Here is a 20,822-nt window from a genome sequence, read left to right on the forward strand (position 1 = left end):
AAGTTTTGAGCTCTCATGGCTGCACAGCTTTGAATATGTAATTGCTAAAATCTCCAAGGTGCTCCATGGTATCAAAGAAGCCACCTGCCTAAACTTTTTTTTAAAAAAGGGTGACAACGACACACTACCTCTAGTAAACTGTCTCCAACAAGAGCAACCAACAGCTGGTGCCTGTGTCTCTCTCGTATTAATGCAGCATTTTCAGAGGCATACATGGAAGTAAAATCAAACATGGCTACATCTGGTTGACCGTAGTGATTGATTGCAAAATCCAAGGCAGGCAGTTGGTAATCAGTTGCAAAATCGGCAGCTTCTCTTGCATAGGACAGTAGATTGTCTTGGTCTACATTTTCCCCACAGAGTAGCATTTCAGTATCGATATAATCCTACATTGGAAGACAAAACTGTATCATTAGAGATCTTTGGATGTTCGCACGACTGCTACACAAAAAAGATTATGATATTCCACATGGGAAGAACTGAAGGTTCGATAAGATTCAGGTTATATTCTGACTTCTTTCTATTAACAATGTATCGAGGTATTTATCTTATGGTACTCAGTATATTTAAGTCAAGTTTAGAGACCATGATCTGGCCTTCACGCAATACTAGATTAAACCATGGCTTAAGCACAAATGAGAAAACACGTGGGTTCCTGGAGAAAAAGATTGAGGCCACAATGCTTGTCCCTTGATCCTTTTGCTGTCATGCTACCTAGGGATAGAACATGGTTGGGCTTAGTTATGTCTGAATCTGACCCCATCGTGTGTCTTATGCCAAATGAACCATGAGCCTGGAGCCAAGGCTTGATCTTGGCTTACCACTCGTGATTTGTCTGGGGAAAGCAGAATATAAGGCTTGGATTGGATGTAATGCTAAGCCAAACCATGGTTTAACCCTGTGGAGTTCAGCAGCAGCAGAACTGGGGACAGAGTGCTGTGGTCATAACCACCCCACTGGAAGCCTGCATGTTTGTTTATACTAAATCCAGGTGAAGGGATTGAAGGTAAGATCAGATTCACCCATCAGCTGATGAGAGAATGGAAGTGTGCTTTTGAATGATCTCTCCTCTATGCTCCTCCTTCAAACCACCACGATGCGAAGGAGGAAATTCATGGTACCCAATAGTGTGCTGCAATCCTCCCATCAGCTGATGGACTGGTGGGAACTCACCTTGCTGGATCCAAGGAACAACTGGGAGCTTTGAGCTTCTTCTTTTGAAGTCCTACCCCTACACACTCAGGTACAGTGTCAGGTATAGGGCAGGTGGGTGGGGCTTCCTGAAAATGGCCTGGTGGACCACATTCGGTCTGCAGGATGTAAGTTCAACACTCCTGGGGTAATACAAAGTGTGAGTGATACTTATATATTTAAAGGTTTATTTGATTGGGATTATTACATGGTTTATTGGGTTGGATACTAGCCAAACGCATGCTCCCTCCTCACCTCTCCTCTTGTGCCCCTGGGGTAAGTGAAGCTACCTTTCTTAAACCACAGCTTCCTGTGACATCTGAAGAAGGAAACTGTGGTTTATAGACTCCCTCCAAACTAGCATATGATAGAAAGGCCTTAACCCACATTTGAATACCTACATCGATTATGACGCCCTTCTCCAGAAGGCTCTGCTTTTTTGCCGTCATCACAAAATAGTGGGTGCTATCTTTATAGTAAACAATATTCTCCAGGTCAATTCCTAGGGAAGAAATATATTTCATAAACAAAGCACCAGAAACACAATACATTCAACAAATGACAGTTTAAACCATAATTAAAATCAGCAGTGGTTGAGAGCTTGCAAACAAATGTCATGCTCTTACAAACATACAATCTGCCCAAGCATATCAGCTTGCCAGAGGAAATAATTCTCTTCCCTCTCCTCATGCTCTGCTGCGTGTGTGTGTGTGTGTGGGGGGTTTCCTCCTGATCCCTTTGGAGCCAATTTTGCGGGAGTGCAAAATGAGAAGATGAGGAAAAGCCCCAGTGTGAAAGCCCTTGCACTTCGCTTCTGCTCACAATATTTGTTAGGTGACTCCCACCTTATACGACTCCCACCTTATACATTCTCTTAGAAAACAGTAATTACAGAGCCATAGATACCTCCCTAGGAAGGGAGTTCTCAATATGTGGGGCCACCACCAAAAAGGCTCTGCCACTGGCACCTGTTGATCCAACAGCTCTTACTTGCATACCAAACAGCAGGTTCTCAGGTGCCAATTCTGAATTTCAGGCAGGCTTATAGCTGTGCAAATTTCTCCTTTATCTACTTGACTTCTGGCACAAACCTGTTCCTTATTTTAGGAGAACAGAACAGTTGTAATGATTTGTTTACTTCAAAACTCCAGTGCAGCTGGATCACAACCAAATTGTATCCATCTCATGTTTATTTCAAAGAATACTGTGAATTAGCTCCTGTGCAGCTAATCAGCATGTTTTCCAGTTGTGTATTTTAATAGCTTTTATAAAGGTCATCAAAACAATGGTCTACACTTCTACTTAGCTCTAACTGGTTTGAATTTGCTCACATCTACCAGGCTCCTGATTGTACATTTAATAAATGTCTACAGTGATGCCAAAAATGAGTATGAGTAACTGAGATATATTTACAACAGCAGCCACAGCAACAACAAGAGACTTCCTCTTGGTTCCTAAACTGCATTTTCACAGGAAGTTGATACTGGGAAGGTACATTGGGCTGAAAGATGGCCAGACCCAGTTCAAAACCGGTCAGTCATGGCTCATGTTTCTTCGACTCTCAGAGTTAACAGCAGAGTTAACAGAGTCAAGCAGCATATAGCTAATCATACAGCAAGAAAAACAACAATAAGCCATAAAACACTGGTTAAATTCCATGCGCACCACACAGGCCTTAGGTACTCGGAGGGGGGGAATCTGTGCTATTGAAAATATTTGTGTACACTTTAAGAAAAAAACATTACAAAACTTCATGTAAGAGACGCAACTGGGGAAGGATAAGGATAAATATATCTGCTTTCAGTAGTCTGAAATGAAGTAATCGCCGTCACTCAACTTAGTAACTGGTACAGAGCTGCTAGTGAGTTAGGTTCTCTTATTATTCTTTATTTTCCTTTGAAAAGAAGGGGGGGGAGATCAGATAACCCACCTGTGTCTTCTTTCAGATCTTGGAAGAATTTTTGATTGAAGATGAAAGCAACACCACTGATCTCCTCCACCTTGGCTTCTGCTGTTGTATTTCTGTTTATAAAGTTGGCAGTGATTGCAATCGCCAGCTTTCCACGAAATTCCTTCCTCCTAAAGCCTTGTACAGAAAAGCAACCAAACCATCATTTGTCTGCTGCTCAGCTCAAACCAAAGTATTTTCATAAGTTTAAGATGTAAAGCAAAAAGCATCATCTCTCACAGTGCAATTTTTAAATTAGCCATTTGTTCAACTGTTAGCTAATAACTGTAAAAATACAAACTTCTGGCAGTAGCTGGTTGATGGTTCTCAGTCCAAGATTATGTCTTTCTGGTACCTGTCTGGAAGAAAGCTCACCCCCACCCCAAATATTGTTTTTGAGGATCATAAATTAACATCAACTCCTACGGTGTTGCTACTGTGCACACTTTCCTCATTCAATTATCCCAGCCAAATTCTGATTCATTGTATAATAATATCCTGCTTCAACTATTTCAAGTTCCTCCTTTCTGCTTCCCTTATTACCTGTTTATTAGTTGAAACCACACCTGCTACAAAGTAGTTGCCTTATCACCCAAGGCAGATTCCTCATGTTAGTCATCTTGCCAAACCTCAATTCCTCTCCTTTTCCACCACAGGCATATTTTCATCTTTCAAAGCCTTTGTGAACGTTGTACTTACAACCCACTTAACAGCCAGTATGGGGATCCTGTGGCCCTCAAGACATTGCTTGACTACAATTCCCATCATTCCTGGTCATTGGTCATGGTGGCTGGGAGTGATGGGAACTGGAGTCCAACAACACCTGCAGGTCCGTAGGTTCCCCTTTCCTGCTTAACACTTTGTGCTTCCATTTCTGCCCATTTTCTTCCATCCTCCGCCTTGAAACCAGCCCTGTCTATCTTCCTTTGCTTCCGCATAACCCAATGCAGCATGGGTGCTGATGGGAGGTTTTTTTCCTTAAAAGGCACATGGAGAGTGATTTTCATGCAGGGAGATAAACGTCTTCTCCATGCTGCAGTCCTAAAGTCCACATCCAGTGTTAATTTTAAAAAACACTGATGCTGTGGACTAGATATGCAATGAAATGTGCATCGGCCCCCATAAAGGGAGTGATCTTTCCCATGACACAGGGACCCAAACTCCTCATGATGTTCACCCGCATGATTCTTCCCCCTGTCCCAAGTGGTTTTGTTTTTGGAATGAAGAACAACAGAGTTGCCTGACTCCCTTACTGGTTGCCCACACAAAACGCTCCCCACCCCCCAATCTGGTTTCTCACCAGTGGGGAGGGAAGTTACATGGAATACAACTGAGCCTCATGAGTCACTTGGGCTTAAGAACCCCTTAGAACTATTCAACAGATTCAGTGCACCAATGTTTCCTCAGTGTATAAAGAGCAGAGAGGAGATACACTCATGTTCTCAAAAATGAAACAGGCATGCACCAGGGTCCTACAATTCCCCATGGCATCTACTCCCATTGCCTTTGGTGTTTCACTGGCATTTACTTGATAAGCCAATTTTTTTAAAAAATCACCTAATTAAGTCCAATGGGAGTACATACTTAACTAGGTTGGTTCATGTGATATGGCTAGCAAGAACTGCTCAACTAATGTCTCATTGAGAGAAGCCGACTCAGAGGGTTGGAATTTTCCTCAATTATTATTTGCAGCTATTGCAACAGAATATTCCTTTCCTTCAGCTGTTTCTTCTTCCTCAAATCCTTGCCCTAAGTGACTGTTCTTAAAATCATATCTTCCTAATTATTCCTTCAGACATCTTCACCAGATCCCCAGCAGGCACTGTAGGTGATGATTATTTTGAATACACATGGCCTACAACACAAAATGTAGGCCATTGTTGACTTGCTTGTGCCGTTCCTGATAAAACCATGAAACCTTTCTGTCAGGTATTATTCCACAATGTAAAAAAAAATAAAAAATCCACAAGCACAATGTGATACACTGCTGTTAATGTATTTTACGATGAATTGTGTTTTAACTTGGTTTTAATGCCACATTTTATAAACATTGTTAGCTGCTCTCGTTCTGTTTGAAGGCAAGTGGAATAAAAGCAATATATATGACAATAAAATGACTTTTAAAAGCAAGAATGTAACTTTTCTGTAAAAAACTAAAAAAGCAGTAATTTAAAACCAGTCATTATCCCCACTCTACTGCCATTCCTGTAGTAAGAAAACAAGTAGGCCTTTTGCTACAACTTTTACAACATACCTTCCAAGCTGTTTCTGCGGCCATCAGCACCAATAACGACATCAAATTCATATTCTGACAAAGGATGATCCATTGGGAGAAATTCAGCACGCCAACCTATTTCTGAAAGCAGTAGGTCAGTCAGCCACACAAGTGGTCAAACAGTGGGTAATTCAAACTGCATTGTCAACACCTTTGGGCTCCATGTATCAGCTCCAAGCAACACGAGAGACGTCCCTGTAAAGACTGCACAGCAGGGCCAGCCCTACCATGAGGTAAACTGAGAAAATTACCTCAGGTAGCAAGAGGGCAGCATATTTAAACCCCAACTCATATCCCTATTGTCACTGCCTGTTGTTCTGAGGAAAGGGGCCCTTCCACAGAGTGAGGCATACTAGGTTAGGTGGTCCGTGGAAGCTAAACATTTTTTAAAAAGTTAAAAGTTGCTAAAATGAAATTAAGCTTTCAACTAATTTTGAAGGAGAATTTCTAGCCGTGGAAGCAAAACCAAGGCAGTGCAAGCACCCTCTTGCCCAGAAAGCCTTGCTCCAGGCATCCTTGAACTTATTGGAGAAAACATTCAAACTCCATCCAAGCAAACTGAACTGAAGTTTATTTGGCATAAGGTATAGCCAAAATGCCAATAGAAAGAGACTAAACAGATTTAAATTAAATGCGCTCACTCACACCAAGCAGAATACCCAATTCCTTAAGGTTTAAACTGATCGCCTTATTTCTGTGCAATACTTTTCTTAACGAAAGTCATGCCGTACTTTGATTTTCTTGATCTTCAGGAGGTTCCAAAACTTTCACAAATTCTAAATTCACGTGGATTTCAACTCCCAACATGAGTGCAACCTTGAAGAGGATGAGCTGAAGCTGCCTAATACCTGCAAAAGAGAAACAATATGGTTATTTTAGGATGTGCATTAGTCAACGTTTGAACGTACATTTCATTGCGGTGGCAGTTATACTTGTTTCCTAATACAGTGAAAGCCTTCAGAAGGAAAAGCACTCCAATGTTGCTATTTTCAGTTTAGCCAACTGATTTGCTAATTCATGGTTTTCTTTCTCTTTTTTAAAGTATCCTGGATAACTTTACCAGCAGTGTAAAAGGATACAAGGAATCCACTATGTACAAATCTAAGCAACTGCAATACACAGAGAGAAAGAGATTTAACTAGAATAATTATGTTTTTTAAAAAATTAATTGGGTGGTACCTTAATTCATGCTGATCACAACTCACTAGCTCTCTCAGCTTATTTCGGTGTCTGTGTGTGTGTGCGCGTGCGCTTAAGAAATAGGAAAAAAATATAGCTAACTTTTTTCAGTCCAACAGCCACAAACCAGCAGTGGCCACGGCAAAAGTGAGCATGAACACTCCACACCAACTCTCTCACACACACAGCTATCTGGTTTATCCATTGTTTTAATTTTTGTGAGCTGCCTTGAGCTGAGGTTCTTGAGGAAAGATGGGATATAAATAAATAAATAATAAAACATAAATTTGAAAAATGAAGGCTGTCAACTTAACCTTCTTGAAAATTTGAAGAAATGTGTTGGCGTTCAATTTATACAAAACTTGCTAAAAATATGGGTAGGGGACACCTGCTAAAAGGAGTGGGATGCCATGTTCCATTCTCTATATACTGAAACATTTCTTTCATCTTCTTCCAAAAACACCCAGCATGGGCTGTTTCCTACAGTGGATACAGGCTTCATCGGTTAAATCTGTTGTGATATACTGGTATACCATATCAGGAGAAGAGCTACAACCCTGCACAAGCTCAAATGAATTCAACAGAAGGTGTCTGCACACAGCTGTGTAATGAGCTACAGCCAATTTTCCTGCCGTGTAGCTAGAGATGTATTCACACTGAACTTTCATGCAATGTCCATTCTTAGTGAATGATACTTACTAATGTGATCAATGGATCCTCCACAGAACTTTCCATAGAATTTCTTTGCTCCTAGGCTTCGAAGATCATGAATAGTAAAAGGCCAGAGGTGAAGCACATTGTTTCTTGAAAAAGTGTCTCGTTTCTCCACAACGACGACTTTGGCTCCTAGAAAGGCAAGTTCTATGGCAGTCCGCAAACCACAGGGCCCACCTCCAACAATCAAACACTGCAGGAGGAAACAGAGAAGCTTAATATATTAAGATATCTGAAAATATTTTATAGATGTTTTGATACGATTTTATTTCATGATGCTCCACAATCAGGAGACGATTTTGAGAAACCTTCTCATACATTCAGTCCAAAACAAACTTAATCAGAAATTGGTCAATCAATTCAGAGTTGTGTTCTCGGACTCAGCCTTTCCACTGAGTTTCAAGATGAAAGAAATGTGGGATAGAAATGTCCCAAACAAATAAAAACAAGACAAAGGGTCAAAATATTCTCACACTGGTTAACTAGTCCATTTAAGGATGATTGTTCTCCTGTAACCTTCCTTGGGACCTTAAGGAGAAGGGCATGGCAAGGAATCTTACACAAATAATTAAAATGCAAAGCGGGCTTGGCTTAATTCTAGAGAACTTTCTAGGCTCTCCTTTTCAGAGCAGGGGTGTCAGCTTCTATCGTAAGAAAAGGTAGCAAATGACTCAATTATATGGATGGACAAGACTGAGTCCAGGATGCTATCAAGACTGGGAAAAGCAGGACAGTTGGCAGGAGTTTAGGAAGTTTTTGCAGTAAACTCTTTCTGATTAACATGAGAACTCCGAATTAATGCATTTGCAGCTTAACAGTGGTACACAGTATTTCGTTGTACTCAACAAATGCATACCATAAATGGTTTCATCCACTTTGAGTCCCCAAGCAAACAAAGATCTATGTATATAAACAATGGCAGTTACCAAAAGCGACTCATTCAAACATAGGCCTTCCAGTGAATAATGTCTTCATCCCTCCAGACAAGAGGAAAAGCCCCACCTATTTGCTCCAAAGCACTTCAGGCAGCAAACCTTTTAAAGCCATAATCTGGGGTTACCATCTAGCAACGTATTTATCTTTGCTTCAAATGTATTTGCTCTTTGATTTATTTGTGAAGATCTCCTATTGAAGCACAGTTTACACATGGCAATGTACCGCTGATATTTAAATATTGTGGAGACAAAGCAGCAGGGCTCTTGACAACACTGAACTCAGGAGTGTTTAGACTTTTACCTATATTAAATTATGAAAAGGACAGAACAAGAATTGCGAAAGGAGGAAAGAAGCCAAGCCACTTAGAACTCAGGTTACATAAGGAAATAAATGCAACCACTGAGCTGTGCTTTTTAGAAACTTCTGGACTAGGCTAAAAATGCCAGACTTCCTCTTTTAATCCCAGCTGTGTCCACTCACAAGTAGTGGTAGGGTAGAGATAAAATGCCAAAGCAACCTGCAAAAAGCAGAACAGCTGGACAAAGGATCCCCTCCAGCACTATTCCTAGGTTCTGTATATGCAGCCTTCTGGTTCCTAGTGGCCTCGACCAACAGCTTGGGGTGGGAATGAATTTTGGCTTCAGCACTTCTGGCTGAAGAGTTTGCCTCCCACCAGTTCACTCACTACTGCTTGCTGGGTTGGAATTCAGAGAAGAGAAAAGCATTTTAAGAATGGCTTTGAAAACTACCTGCTGGCTTTTAAATTATGGTTATATTTATGCTATTGGTATACCCAAGCCAGCTGGAGGGTGCTAGGTTTCCATCTCTGGTCTACAAAGACCATCCACATGTTGATCACAACTAGACACAAGTCCAGTTCAAGTGTTGCCATGTATGGCTCAGCAACTGCATGAAGGGGGCAGTGGGAGAAAACAACCGAGCTCCGCACTCCTCCACTCTATGTTCATCATTGTTTCCATCATCCTTCAACTCACTGAGGACAACTGTGTGGTATGGGAAGACTTGAGAAGACTCCCTACCCCCATTTCAGGATTCTGGAAAAGCAGGGTTCTAAAATGCTTAGATTTCACATGTACAGAAGGATCCCTGCTTCAGAAGGTCACCTTTCATGAGTTGGACCGTGAGGTGACAGCATACTCTTCCCCACTGCTTCCCCCACCTACATGTTTGCTGAGCACAACAAAGGTAATACTCAAATACTGAAGAGGCAATACGGAATCCAATTTGTTACTCATTTGCTATGTATTCGGCTATTTAGTTTCTTTCTCTGATGTGGTTATAAATGGTATACTGCTGCTTTTCATGTGTATTTTAAGTCTATATTGTTCAACACTTTGATATTATTTGAGTAAGATTAGAAATAATCCAAAATAAAATAAGTAATTCATTTCAATTCAATGTATTTCTTAACGCAGGTTAGTAAAAGTAATGCAAAAACAGAGGATCTAATTTTTTATTTGAAGTCAGGGACAACAAAAAGAAACAGATTTCACTTCCTGATTTCAGCTGAACTTAGTACAGTACTCACAAGCCCTAACTATTTCTACCCACTTATAATCTTTATTGGATAATCACTCAGATAATTCCCCCATACTTACACTATGAAACCCCCAAATTGTCAATTTCCTATGATACTATGGTTGCCAAAGTGAAAAGTTGTTGAGCTCCCCCCCCCCCAAAATAAGCAAACAAATTAGTTCCTATAGGGCTTTTTGCATATATGATGTTCAAAACCCATTATACGATTCCCAAGGGACGCTGGGAGATGAGAGATGACCTGCAAAAGTTGTCATCACCATGGCTCCCCCTCGCTCAAGTCCTCTGCATGTGCCAGAGAACTGAAGAGGTGTCCCCATCTTGCTGGGTTTTAAAAATATATAAATTGCTCAACCCTCCAGAGATTTAGAGGGTGCAGAGAACGAGAGGAGAGAAGAGCAGGCATTATTTCTCTACATTGGCCCTCTTTATAGGAGAGAACTACAGATGTCAAGAACATCAGAGGCTGCACCTCAAGGGAACAAGAGCTGGGTCTGAGTGGAAGCTGTTACCCATTTGCCATCCAGAGTGGTCTAGACATGATAGTTTCCTACTACCCTGCAGGTATTTCAATATTCCAGTTTCATATAAATCCATAATTTGATATTCAGTACAAAGCTAAGCATCCTGAAAATCTCATACTACATTTTGGAATACAGGTTTCTAATCCTCATAGACTGCAAAGGTAAGTTTGAAACTATGTTGATTAATATTTTTCTAATTAACATTTGCATTACTGAACCTCCTTTTTATTTCCCTCGGGGAAAATCATGCATTTTGATGTTAATTTAGAAAACCACTACCCAGAATGAAACATGCATGCACAATCAAGCCTATTGTAAGCTTTCACACAATTGTGTCCCTTCACCCACAGAAGGCTTTTAGCTCTAGTGGAGTTTTCTGAGAATGGACGGGAAAGCGTTCCATTCTCACAAGTTGCCATCATTTGATACAACTTTTATTGCATGATGGTAGAATACAGAAACTTGGGCGAACACTTTCTGGAGAGACTTCCAGCCTAAGTACTCAGTACCATCTCGATAAAAGGCAATTACTTCACAGGATAAATTGAGACTTCCATGGAATTAATCCAATTTGTTTCCAATGAACAGCAGCTGCTACAGCAACTAAAAAGGAGGCAGTTAAGCAATGCTTCAGTGAGAAGTCTCTAACCTCTGCCCTACAAGAGAGCTTTTTCATACTTTAACCCTATATGTAGAAATTGAAGAATTTTTGGCAAAAGTCTCTTCCAAAAGCTTCATAAGACTTACTGTTCCTTCAGCTGATGCTTCTATTTTAGAACCTAAGCCAGTCAGTGGCAGACTGTGAATTATCATGAGTGAACTAAAATCCAATATAATTGCTTAATATAATGTGAGAGATAATTCAGAATCTATTTTTACTTTTAAATATTACTAACACCAGCTGCGCATCAATTTTTCTTTGAAACACAATTAAACAAAACCAAATCTAACTAGATTCATGAACACATAACAGTGTTTGAATTCTAATTAGGGTATCAGACAACAAATCATTTACATTCATAATCCTATTGAAAAGAAATCAATGAATCTGTTTCACGCATTTACAACTTGTTTGATACTTTATGAAACCTTTCCTGCCTGGACTGCCACCTTGTTGCTTGGCGATAAATGCAAGCAACTACTACACAGGCCAAAATCACTAGCAGGCATACCTCTTTATGACTGTCATTTGTAGGTACAGGTATGTCATGGGCACTGGGTGGAATTTAACATCACACTACTGCAAATGTTCTATCTGCACAAGTGTATCAGTTTGCCAGGCCCAATAACAACCCCCTTGCATGCTGTTCTGGGGGAGTTTTCCTGAACAACAACCCCCTCCCAGCCAATTTTAGGAGGTGCAAGGGAATGGGAGAAGGAGAGGAGGGAATCCCAACAAGGGCTTCTGCTGACAGGGTTCATTAGGTGAATCCCACCCACAGAATTTTAAACATTATCCACCCACACAAGGAAACAAATGTGATAATCTGAGCCACCAGAGGGGGAAAATCAGAATTCCACAATACTACCTTTAATTTACTCTAACAACATGTCCAGGCTATAAAGGTGTTTACACAGTTTACAACCAATAGAATTAGTACTGCAACTACTGTATATGCATTTCAAAATGGGAAGTATAAAAGAGTGGCATGGCTAATTTAGAGAACTAAAGTAACATGAAGGGAAAGCTTTGGCTGAGCAAGTAGCAGCATCTATGTGACAGGAACACTAGCATGGATAGGTTTCTGTTACAGTTGTTCAACAGAATCTGTGATCTGGACATTGTGTGAATTCTCTCCACCACAAGAATGAGTTTTCAAAGCTCTACTGCAAGGGTGTCAAACTCAAATTCATTGGGGGCCGCATCAGCAGTTTGGTCACCCTGAAAGGGCCGGTTGTATCTGTAGGACTATGTGTCCACTCTTTATTATCATAAATTATTGTCACTGCATTCAATTATTACTGTTTTTTGTAATAATGTAAGTAATAACTAGCTCCCCTGTGCTCAGTGGAGTACCCTATGTTACGGGTTGCAGCCAGCACCTTTTTGAAGGACTTGTTCTGTGTAAGCCTACAATCCTAGATCCGCTTACCTGGGAGTAAGCCCCCTATGTCTCTTACTCCTGAGTAAGGTTACAGAAGGTAGCTTCTTCACTTACTTCCAGCCAAAACACATGCTACATGATTTGATTGCATCTATACAGGGAGACCAGCCTCCACCCACTCCCCCATTGCAGGGGGTAAGACTAAATGACCATTTGGGCTCCTTCCAATTCTTTAAAAAAAAAAATTATTCCAAGGGAACAAAACCAGCTTGACACCCTCCCCATTCACAAGGTCTTAAGCCACTCCTCTTCCTCCTCCCTACCCTCCTCCCTGTTGGCCGCGTGCCGAGGAGCTCCGCCCCTTTCGAACGTTGTGTATCCGGCTTCGAAGGACCCGGCAGCAGTTCTAGCTGCTGCCTCCCCCCACCCCGCCCCGCCCCCACGTGGGCCTTGCAAAGGGGAAACTAAGGTAAAGGCGGGGAGGGGGGAGGTCTTGGATTGATGGACTAGCTACACGGGCCACATGACGAGGTCTGGCGGGCCGGATTCGGCCCGCGGGCCTTGTGTTTGACACCCGTGCTCTACTGCAAGACCGTCCGAAATGCTAGTTACAATAAGTTTAACGTTACAAAATAACAAAGCAACACATTGCAAACAAGCAATGCGGTTCGGTCCTCTATGCAGTTCAGGAAACTTTCCTCTCTCTGGTCCCTGAGAGAGACCCTAAGCTTCTTCAGAACCTTTAAGCAACTGCTGCTGCAGCAGCTATTGCTACTACATCTCCAACAAGCAGACACAGCTTCTTAACTTTCAGCTTCCTGCTGTTCAAGCTCTGCACTTCCTGTTTCCAAGTCATCAGGTAGCTTAACTCATTGTAATGGAAAAATCCCAGCCTTCTCTGACGCATTGGCCAGAGTGAAACTTTTTTGCTTAAGGTAATCTTCTCTTTCTAGCATTTCAAATAGAATGAATTAAAACACGCATTTTATGTAAATTTAAACTTACAACTTTTAAGAGTTTCCTCCATCTGTGTTAACAATGTTAGGAACAACAGCGGAACCATTTGGATCAGACCAAAGGCCTATCTAGCCCAGCATCCTGTTTTCCACAGTGTCCAATTATATCCCACACCTAGGATAGGAGCACTTTCCACAGCCATACTGCCATCATGACTACCAGCCACTGATAGCCTGATTTTCCACATTAATAATCCAGAAGCATTAGCCTTCAACTGGGGTTCCAGGGGAAGGTTCTGCAGCAACCCTTCAGGGATGTAGGGTCTAATTATCCATATGCTGTGAGGCTTGAAAATACCTTTTCCCTCCCAAAGGATAATTTTTGTTAAGGCGAAGGGCATTTTGATATGTGGTTATTCAAAGAGTTCCAGTAGGTTACAATTAAACAACTGTAAAAAGAGAAAAAGTAGACCTGTACAAGGATCACAACATATGTAGTAGCACTGGAACTCTTATGTTACCTAGGTGTGCAGAAGCAAAGTCCTTTTTTTGTCCAAGACTACTTAAAGTGGCATAAGAAATGCTGAGGCAGGTCAGACAGGTTTAAATCAAAGACTGGCACTCCTAGTTATTACAACATCCTTTGCCTTCCAGAAAATGACTGGATACAGAGAGGGAAAGCCTGTCAAAAGGGTTAAGGAGAACAGAGCAGTAATAGCTTCACTAGTGAATCGCTTTTCAGCCTTTGAGCTAAGGTCAAGTGCAGTGAATTCTCATACTTGACATGGATGCTACTGATTGAGAACATACTTTGAACATGAAAAAGAAGTAGACTTTTTACAGAAGTAACAGCTCTGCTTCATTGAAACCCTTCTCTAACTTTCTATTTCTATCCAAAACAACTCCACCCGATTCCTAAGCACATTTATTTTTGAAAAATCACTTTCTGCCATAAATATAATGTGGTCCATTCTTTTGAAGGGAAACACTTACCATACAAGAGGTTTCAGCATGTGGCCATAGTAAGAAACACAACTCAGATCTAAATCATGGTTTATATATGATAATAAGTGAGCCTGAGTTTTACTCTATGCACTAGGAGAGAAAGTTTCTGCTTTTACACTGGTATAAACCACAGTTACTTATTTTCAGTGGACTCAAGGAATTATAGTTTGTTCTAACCACACTTTTAAAACCTTGTTTTAACTATTGGTCCAGCAAGAAACTTCCCTCATCATTTACTCATTACAATCAAGATAAACTGCATTTATCCCACCTCCCCAGTATCAAAGTTTTACCCCACATGATACATTGCTGTCCCATCTCCACTATTGACTTCTCATTCATCACCTGACCTTGCTGTGTCTCCCTTCTAGAAAGAATGTGTTTTCTATGTAACACCTGGTAGATGGTGTTTTGATGTTCAAAAATCAACCCCACTTATTCTATTTTTAAAAAACCCTGGAAAAAAGTTAGCTGAACTGTCTGAAACCATAGCCAACTGCCTCACAGAATCAGAGTTGGTAGGATATAAATTATATACTTACAAAGCATCTGTGCTATGCATGATCTGCAGTGGTCTCGTTATGCAATAATCAAATGCCAGAAAAAACTGCTCTCACTGATGTAATTTAACCTAATTTAATGCTTTAAAACAATATGTACCAAGAGTCTAATACATCACTCCATTTTCAGAAAATTGAGTCTCCTATGTATCCTTTCATCACCGATACTTGTCAAAACAAGAACTAGCTCCTTAAAAAACACACCCTAATGCATGAAAACTAAGCCACAAGCCAATATAAACACAAAAAATGAAATGTGGTGTGATTTTGTTCTTCTGCAAACATTTTTGTTCAAATGACTTAACAGCCTTTCTATCTACCAACTGCCAAAAATGAAAATATATAGAGATACAGAACAAAAGGTGTGCTTAGATAATCTCAGTTATAAAAGCCACTCATACCAACATCTCAGTTATAAACCACCAACTGTAAAGTCCAAGCATACCAACATCTCTCAAACAAGTCTCTTTTTAACAGTGTGCTGCTAGATTTGAATCATGACCTAAAAAGTTACCAAGACATTATCCTACCAAGCCCAAAAATGCTTCAATTTATGTTTTCACTTGGTTGTGAGAAAGAATCTCAAACTTGAGTCAAATCACTGTTGAGACAGGTCATTCTCTAGTTGGCTAGGACAGTGGTTCATGGTACCAGTGTGTCGTGGCACCCTGGGGTGCCTAGAATGATGGTCAGGGTGCCACAGGCAATACTGGCCACTGTCCCTCTTTCCTTCCCTCCCTCCTCTGATGCCCTATCACGTCTCTGCCTCCCAATGGCTTGCAAAGCTGTTTATTGCAGCAGCCCTGGCTATAATCTCCACAGGTGAATGGTGCCTCTGTGAGGCACCTCTCGGGGGGGGGGGGCAACTTAGAGGCCAGGGACAGAAACAGTAGCTGCCTGGAGGACTCCCAAGCAGAGGGGAGATGAAAGGATGCTAAGGGAACACACCACAAGGGAAGGTGTTCGAAAAAAGTTGAGAGGCTGCCAGCTCTGCAGGGAAGGAGTGACATAACTGGGCTCCCGAGCCCCACAGGGGTGCTGCAGAAAGAATGTAGTTGGTCAAGGGAGCCGTGGACTCAAACAGGTTGAAAACCTCTAAGTTCTGAGTTTCCTACCACATCACATCCATCTAAAATAGGCTGCTTTCCAGCCAACTTATTGGCCATTACATTCTGCTCCACTATTGAGCATCATGACATCTCCTGCCTGAAATACTATTCTAGCCAATATAGGGAGTAGGTTATGGCACCTAAAGTCCAAAAGTACAGTGGTGTACCTCAAGTTAAGAACTTAACTCGTTCCGGAGGTCCGTTCTTAACCTGAAACTGTTCTTAATCTGAGACACCACTTTAGCTAATGGGGTCTCCAGCTGCCGCCGCACGATTTCTATTCTCATCCTGAAGCAAAGTTCTTAACCTGAGGTACTATTTCTGGGTTAGCAGAGTCTGTAACCTGAAGCGTCTGTAACCTGAGGTACCACTGTATAAAAGGAATATTTAGTGGAGGCAGCCAAAGGAAAAATTAAGGTATCTACTTGGTGGCAGGAGTGAAGTTAAGTAGGAATGATTTGTTTATCTAGTTCGCTTGGCTCTCTTCCCTCTCAAAAGGCAGACTACAGGTGTGCTGTCATACCAGTATTTTAAAATGTGACAACACTTTTATATTACCTGGATAGAAGGGAAAAAGGCATGCCTATATGAATTCCCAATTATACATTGATAACCAAAGATTCTTAAAAGTTGCAAATTAAAGCAAGGAAGCCAAAAGGAACAAGAAATAATATATTGCCTTTAACAGCTGTGTTCTGGGACTAGTTCAACAGCATCCGTTTTTCATATAAGCAACAAGCTAATGCCACTGTTATTCTCAGGACATCTTACTTTGCTTTATCATTCTGGATGATGTTCGGCCTGGACAAACAGAGTTGACTTTTTCCACTCAACTGCAAAGCATGTTCGTCAATGTTGTTGTTATTTTTAAAGTCACCCGCCTTCACATTTCCTGTGAAGTTAAGCCAGGGCTTTGCCCTAGTCATTTTCACAGAACTGAAGGGTCACCTCTATACAGTCACAGATCACAATGGCCTGAGACAGCACAGCCGAAGCTAAAACTAGCATACCAACTCCAGACATCTGGAATTACCTCAGTAGCACAGCATGCCTGTTACTTGTCTCACCCCATCACTATTGAAAGGGAGAAGGAATGAAATTGCCAACACTAATCAGGACAACACTTATAACAAGTCCCCTCACTTCTTTCCACTCTTCATCTGAGAGGATCGGCAACAGCCTGCCTAGACTTTGTCAGCAAAGATCAGCTCCAACCAGAATCACATAATCAAAAAAAGTCTTCTTTTATAGACACACCTCAGCTAACCTTCTTGAAAAGTAATTAATGTTAAAGAAAAATTAACACAATGAAATAACCGAGGACAGCTTACTTTTCCCCTAGCACAGCAGTTCTAATTGTTCAGCATGACAAAACGGCCTGAGTAATAATCAGGTGGATGGAAGAAATGTTACGAGATCAGCATAGAATTAATTGTACTAGCAGACAGACATGAGTAAGCTCTGCTTGCCACCTAGCTTGGTTTGGAAAGTAATCTACATACTCTTCCTACATACTCTTCCTTACTCAGGATATGAGTAATTCAGTGAAGCATCATCTCATAAAAGCCATGATAAAATTGAAGTGCTCTGTGGGACCATCCAGATAGTACCTACCTTCCCTGTACCCTACACAGAGTCTTCCTGAATCAAGAAATGTAATGGGCCTGAGTATGATATGAAGACACATGAGGCCATCAACTTGCTGAAGCTAAGCAGGCTCATGCAGGCTGCATGAAGAGGAAAGGAAGGGCAAGTCTCTTTAGGCAAATGGAAGTCCACTGCACAAATGTGATGACCCAGGGGTAGGCAACCTAAGGCCTGGGGGCCAGATGCAGCCCAATTACCTTCTCAATCTGGTCTGCAAATGGTCTGGGAATCAGCGTGTTTTTACATGAGTAGAATGTGTTCTTTTATTTAAAATGCATCTCTGGATTATTTGTGGGGCATAGGAATTGGTTCATTATTGTTTTTCAAAATATAGTCCGGCCCACCACATGGTATGAGGGATGGTAGACTGCCCCACGGCTGAAAAAGGTTGCAGACCCCTGTAGATGACCCATAGCCAAGTTAGTAAACTATGAAACCTTCAGGAAGCTATCAACTAAACCATCCACAAACTGTAAGGCTGTAGCTAAGTGAGAAGAGCATTTGCATTTAATGCAGAAAACCCAGTTTCAGTTCTACGGAGGGCTGAGAATGTCCCCAGTGTGAAACCCTGGAAAACAACTGCAAGTCAGTGTAGAGAATACTGAGCAGTTAGCTCAGCTGGTTAGAGTGTGGTGCTGATAATGACAACGTCACAGGTCTGATCACCATATAGGCCACCTGCATATTTCTGCATTGCAGGGGGTTAGACTAGATGATCCTTGGGGTCCCTTCCAACTCTACAAGTCTATGATTCTATGAGCTAGAAGGACCAAGGGGTTTGACTCAGTTTAAGGCAGCTTTCTATGTTCCTGAGAACTCCCCCTGGTTTTGGCATTGCTTGGGCAGACAGCTATAAACTTTACATTTTGTCTGACAAGTTATCAGTTTTCAAGAGACTTTTCAGATGTGAGGCTTAAAACTATCATTGCTGCTTCGACTTGCAATGCCAGGGAGAAAAGCCTCAGTAGTTAATACAAGTGAGCGTTCTGTTTCCATTTCTACTTTTCCCTCTGTATTGACACAAACATGCAGCTTTGAGCTTCTCTTTATGTTTTATGTTTTCTCTCTAGCACAAAGCCTGAAGCGTAATTTTTATAGCATAATTTTATTGCCCTAATGTTAATACTTGGAAGATGCTTAACATACATTGGTTAGCATCATAATGAAGTATGAAAAGGTAGGTTAGACTGAGACTTGACTTTGCACAAGACCACACCAATCTTCATGGCACTGCAAGGATTTGAACTGGGCTTTTCCACACTGGACCAGTCACTGGCCTGGGTTCAGTTCCTTGACTCTTGAATCCACAGTGAGACTCATTCCCTGTTCAATATGCAAATATATTCCATCCCATTTCTGAAAGCCCACCCGCTTCCCTGCAATTACTCCTATGCTGGCAAGTCATTTTACCATGATGGATCTATTAAGGTGCTAGTTCACAGGCTGGTACGTTTAACCTCCCAAAAACAGCATGACGTCAACGTAATCACTGGGGAGTTGCTCTTGTCTGGATGCGCTTCCTATCATTCATGTGCCATAGATATATTTTCACAGCAGACTATGAATCATAAGCAAGGAATGCTTGCTAGATAGCCACAGTAAGCCTGCAGTCCATAGCCAGTGTTTTCATTTGCATTCCCCAGATTAAGCATTTTCATATATTCAGGCTGCTTACACCGATAAGCAGTAAAAACAAATCTGGGTCATTTATGGGCTAGTTTAAGTGACAGATACAGCTAATATATTAGCCAACATTGTGCTTGTTTCATTTATTCATATTCTGTCCACTGCTCTCATTCTCCACCCCTGCTCCCTACTATCATGAAGAGCCATTCCTCAGGGGGAAATGGGACAATCCCATATTCACTGCTCAGAGCTCGAGGACATATATTATACAAATACAATAATAAACAAAGTCCTGCAAATTACAGAAGGATGCTGAATGAAATATCAAAGCTTAATAGACTGAAAGGCCTACCCAATCCCCCAGAGGCTCAGTCTTTTGACAAGATGCTTCCTTTAGGCTGTGATATAAACTCACTGACAACTTCCTGTTAGGCCAACTAGCAGAAACTGCAGGGATGCTGTGGGTTATCAGCCAGATGAGTTTCCCACACTCCTTCCTCTCCTGGCTTTGATTTGAATGAAGTAACACATGCAGATAAGCCTCTTCGAAAGAGGAATAGATGAGGCAACCATAGACAGGCACATTAGATTTTAATTCATCACAAACTTAAGTGTTAAATCGTCACATTCTTGTGGTTGCATTTTGCTTCACCACTGTAAAGATTAAAGTAATTAGAAACACACATATAAAAATATATATATCCGATGATGAAAGACAAATGCACACAACCTGTAGATTATGGCAGACTATGGATATGAATTGGCAGTGGAGTGAACCAAGGGGACTTCTGATAGACTACCTGCAAGGGGAGATAAGCCAATCAACGTTCCAAAAACATACGAAGATGAGGGAAGTGATCCATAAATAGACCATAAAAAGCATGAAGTATATGCTGATCATCATGGGGGGTGGGGAGTAATTAAAGCAGTGACAGTTGCACACTTCCAAATTGTGGCTACCAGGCACAATTTGCAACTTGAACAGCACAGCATTGACATGCAGAAGAAGCAAGGGTCCAACTTTCAAAACAGAGCATCAGAATTAAAGTCTATGATCTTACCTTGGTGTTCACACAAGATTTTCCACGCTTATATTCCTTATGGCTTGCTCTTTTATCTAGCTTGTTCCACAAGGCTTTGGCCTTCCAACTGGTCACCTTTGATTTAAGTTTGGTATAAAAGTTCCTGTTGTCCAAAGGATCTAGTTCAAGTTGACGAGTGAGGATATTAAAGGCCTGAATTGTACCTTTGCATGTTGAGGCTTGGACAAAGTTTTCAAATATTTGGCCAGCTTGGCTATATTTCTCATCGTCCTTTTCCCCCATGTTCCAAGTAGTAAAAGAAGAATATCCTAATGGCATGCTCTTAGGCTGGGGTTCAGCTGAAATATGCTATCAGGTTTTCGCAAGCATGTAACACCTAGGAAGAGACAGATATAGGTCAAGTTAGTGCCACCTTAGGACAAGATTCAAATCCTTACAAACTACAGGTTAAGAAGCCTGCGGGATACAAAGCACATTGTGGGAATAAGCTATGGACCTTGAGGGACA

The 20,822-nt window shown here is 41.3% G+C and overlaps 1 protein-coding gene across 10 annotated transcripts in view; it reads right to left on the minus strand.

The window, feature by feature from the left end:
- MICAL2 (microtubule associated monooxygenase, calponin and LIM domain containing 2) overlaps positions 1–20,822 on the minus strand; it is an 87,350-nt gene that overhangs the window by 36,675 nt on the left and 29,853 nt on the right. For all 10 annotated transcript variants that reach the window (XM_053390998.1, XM_053391006.1, XM_053390988.1 and 7 more), the window contains exons 2-8: positions 20,334–20,691; positions 7,293–7,500; positions 6,146–6,262; positions 5,394–5,495; positions 3,122–3,277; positions 1,593–1,693; positions 129–386 (exon numbers count right to left, since the gene is read on the minus strand). In XM_053390998.1, coding sequence (XP_053246973.1) covers positions 129–386; positions 1,593–1,693; positions 3,122–3,277; positions 5,394–5,495; positions 6,146–6,262; positions 7,293–7,500; positions 20,334–20,633 — 1,242 coding nt within the window. In that variant the 5' untranslated portion in view covers positions 20,634–20,691. The remainder of the gene's footprint in view (positions 1–128; positions 387–1,592; positions 1,694–3,121; positions 3,278–5,393; positions 5,496–6,145; positions 6,263–7,292; positions 7,501–20,333; positions 20,692–20,822) is intronic.

The sequence above is a fragment of the Podarcis raffonei genome, chromosome 1 (genome assembly GCF_027172205.1).
Source record: "Podarcis raffonei isolate rPodRaf1 chromosome 1, rPodRaf1.pri, whole genome shotgun sequence".
Lineage (NCBI taxonomy): Eukaryota > Metazoa > Chordata > Lepidosauria > Squamata > Lacertidae > Podarcis > Podarcis raffonei.